The sequence below is a fragment of the Macadamia integrifolia genome, chromosome 3 (genome assembly GCF_013358625.1).
Source record: "Macadamia integrifolia cultivar HAES 741 chromosome 3, SCU_Mint_v3, whole genome shotgun sequence".
NCBI lineage: Eukaryota > Viridiplantae > Streptophyta > Magnoliopsida > Proteales > Proteaceae > Macadamia > Macadamia integrifolia.
Genome location: NC_056559.1, coordinates 29407651 through 29409723, shown reverse-complemented (window position 1 = coordinate 29409723; position 2073 = coordinate 29407651). Strand labels below are relative to the sequence as shown.

The following is a 2073-nucleotide window of genomic DNA, read 5'->3' as shown; positions in this document are numbered from 1 at the left end:
TAATGAAGGAATTGGTACATTTGGGTAAGTGATTCTTTACCAAAAAAAAAAAAAGGTAAGTGATTCAATGAAGATCACTGGCCCTTAATTACCTCTATTTCAAAATTCAAAGCTGATAGAGAAGTCAGGCTTGAAATCCTTAGTCTATATGTTTTCCCTGGAACTACTGTTATGAAATAGGGAGAGCATTCTGGATTTGTTGCATTGCAGAGACCAGCTTCTAAGCTTGATGGAGACAGAAGAGAGCAATTGTATCTTCCTCTTCCTTGTATCAATAGTGACTGAAACATAATGAAAAGAGACAGAATTAAGAAAACAATGATGGTGTTGGAGTTTTGCACATTATATGTTTGATTAAAGACTTAAAAGGGGTGTAGAGGAATGTAACTAAGATACCTGAGGCTCTCCAACCCAAACAAAGGGATTGGAAGACAAGCCTGTGGCCTGTTCATAGGTGCTCTGGTGGTACCAATCGGTAAGGATTATACTTCTGTCGTAGTCATAAGAGAATGGCTCTGCAACTCCATCAGGAACCGAAACGCGTATCGAGCCATACAATCCGGCTGCTCTTTGCATTCCATAGTGGGCATGGTACAGGTAAGTTCCTGGCTGCATCATTTGAGAAAAAAAATTGAATCTAAAGTTAAAAAGAAATGAAATCTGAATTGGGCATCAATTAAGCTAAAACACATATGGGTTCAAACTTGTATTGTTTTTTAGCTGTTTTTTTTTTTTTTTTTGGCAGATACTGAAGTCAATTACAAGTTCAAAATCAACCAACTTAGCTTTCACTTACCCTATCCACTACATATTTGTAAGTATGAGTTTCCCCTGGAGATAAAGGACATTGAGTAACTCCTTCTGTTCCATCACTCCATGGAGTTCCAATCTGAAATGAAAGAGAAGCATATTAGCAACCAGAGCCCATGAATCATCTCAAAAAGCTTGAAATAAGGAAATCACTGAACAGGAATGAAAGCTCAATCAATACCTGTCGAATTCCATGCCAATGGATTGCGACATTCTCTGTAAGCAAACTATTTGTAAGCTCCACAACGATAGTATCACCTTGCTGTGCAATGATGGTTGGAGCTGGTGTTTGGCCATTAATGGTGATCACCAGCTTCTTGTAGCAATCCTGGGACTTGTATTCATACTTAACCTCCCATTTGTAATGGCGGATTTTAGCTTCAACTGTTGGAACTGTTAACAGAGAGACTAGAAGAAGAGTGATCAAAAGAAGGAAACCAAGAGGAAGCCTTGGGCAATGGAAGGGAATTATCATCTTCTTGAATTCCCAATGGCCCTTCCCAAACGGTTCAAAACTTTAGGTGAATCGGTAGATGAACAACAATGTATACACCAATAGATTATTCAGCTCTGAAACCAATGCGTGTATGCCAAATATTTTATATAGTTAGTTTAACACCCCACACCCCCAACCCCCAGCGGCCCAACCCCCCACACCACCCCCACCCCCAAAAAAAAAAAAAAAAAAAAAAAAAAAGGTTATAAAGTGAGTTTTGCTAAGGAGAAATTGCAGATAAAAATATTAACTCCCATGTCAGTTGAGACGGTCAAACAAACGCGTAGTGGGAATGGTATAAGAGTTGACATATGATGGCGATAGATTTTTATTTTTAAATCTATAAGATTTAGGTATCGATATCGGTATTGGTTTTCATATTGATCTGATTCATACTGTTAAGTTTATCTTGAATTCTTGACCCGTTTTGAAGATTGACCCGATCCGACATATTTTGGTGACGATTCGAATGGGAATTTTTCTGAGATCTGTGATAGAAGCCGGCCCAAGCCCGGAGCCCATCACTGATCTCGTATGGGGGTGCGGGGGCTACGCCCCCGTGGTATGGTTCGACCGGATCGACCGTGACCCGATGGGTCGAACCGCTATTTGGAGTATATATATATATAATGTACTGTTGCTTGTTGAAAGTCATTGTATTCTAGGGTTTTCACGAAGCTAGGGTTTCAGGGCGAGTTCTTCCTCGCCGCTGCTAGATTGTAATCCTTCTTCTACATAGTGAATCATCTTCTTCTTCGCCCGAGGAC

The 2073-nt window shown here is 40.0% G+C and overlaps 1 protein-coding gene across 1 annotated transcript in view; it reads right to left on the bottom strand.

Moving 5' to 3' along the window:
• Positions 1–1327, bottom strand: part of LOC122074648 (L-ascorbate oxidase-like) — an 8843-nt gene extending 7516 nt beyond the window's left edge. The window contains exons 1-4 of the mRNA XM_042639566.1: positions 992–1327; positions 797–889; positions 397–609; positions 93–281 (exon numbers count right to left, since the gene is read on the bottom strand). Of these exons, the coding sequence (XP_042495500.1) occupies positions 93–281; positions 397–609; positions 797–889; positions 992–1285 (789 nt within the window). The 5' untranslated portion in view covers positions 1286–1327. The remainder of the gene's footprint in view (positions 1–92; positions 282–396; positions 610–796; positions 890–991) is intronic.
• Between the last annotated feature and the right edge of the window lie 746 nt (positions 1328–2073).